The sequence below is a fragment of the Fusarium tjaetaba genome (genome assembly GCF_013396195.1).
Source record: "Fusarium tjaetaba strain NRRL 66243 chromosome Unknown NRRL66243_c0000730, whole genome shotgun sequence".
In the NCBI taxonomy this organism is placed as follows: Eukaryota; Fungi; Ascomycota; class Sordariomycetes; order Hypocreales; family Nectriaceae; genus Fusarium; species Fusarium tjaetaba.
Window position 1 is genome coordinate 1 of NW_023501926.1, and position 745 is coordinate 745.

The following is a 745-nucleotide window of genomic DNA, read 5'->3' on the forward strand; positions in this document are numbered from 1 at the left end:
GTTAGTGATCAAAGTTCAACTGCCGGTGGTTCTGCCGTCGATTGCAAGCTTGAGGCTCGGCGTGGGCCCTAGCTCGACAAGCAATGAACCGAGAGAGGAGAATGCGACTGACTTTCGGAGGGCCTTGACCTGCTCAATCTTCTCGGGCAGCAACTCGGCGAATCGCTCCTTCAAGGTCTGTAAGGATAAGCGTTAGTATAAAATTTTGTGTGGATTGTTTGAGCAATCATGAGTGAGTGTCAATGGGCAACGTCAATGACATTGTAGGATTCATGAAGCCTGTGCTTGTGCTTTATCCGAGGTTAACATACCTGAGTCTTGGCCGAATAGCATCGAACGGCGTTGAAGACAGAGCCATTGATAGGAGAAGAGCGGAGAGAAGCCCGCAGGGCAGCGTTGCTGAGACGGGCGACAGAAGCCATTGTGAGAGATAGTTATGCAGACGAAGAAGATACGAGTGCAAAAGCAAGAACAGGATCAAGAGGCGGAGATGCCGGAGGGAAGAGGAGAGGTATATGAGGGATAGGATAGAGTGGAGGGGAGGAAAAAGTAGGTTAAGTTAGGTAACGGGGATGGAGAGGTTCAAGTAAGCCAAGAGGTCCAGTCGATAAAAAAAAGGCGCAAGCTTGAGGGAGGCACAAAAAAAAAGTAGACTACCCCGTCTCATTCTGTGACATTGTCCTCTCACCTTGGCTCTACCGTAGCTGTGAGTACTGAACCTCGGGGGCCGGGGGTACGGGGGTAC

General features: G+C 50.7%; 1 protein-coding gene across 1 annotated transcript; it reads right to left on the reverse strand.

Annotated features, from left to right (window-relative positions):
• Positions 1–15: 15 nt before the first annotated feature.
• On the reverse strand, positions 16–422 carry FTJAE_14290 (citrate synthase; the record flags this gene model as incomplete). Its single annotated transcript, XM_037347501.1, has 2 exons — positions 16–177; positions 312–422. The coding sequence occupies 2 exons, from the start codon at positions 420–422 to the stop codon at positions 16–18; spliced, it is 273 nt and encodes a 90-aa protein (XP_037198710.1).
• Between the last annotated feature and the right edge of the window lie 323 nt (positions 423–745).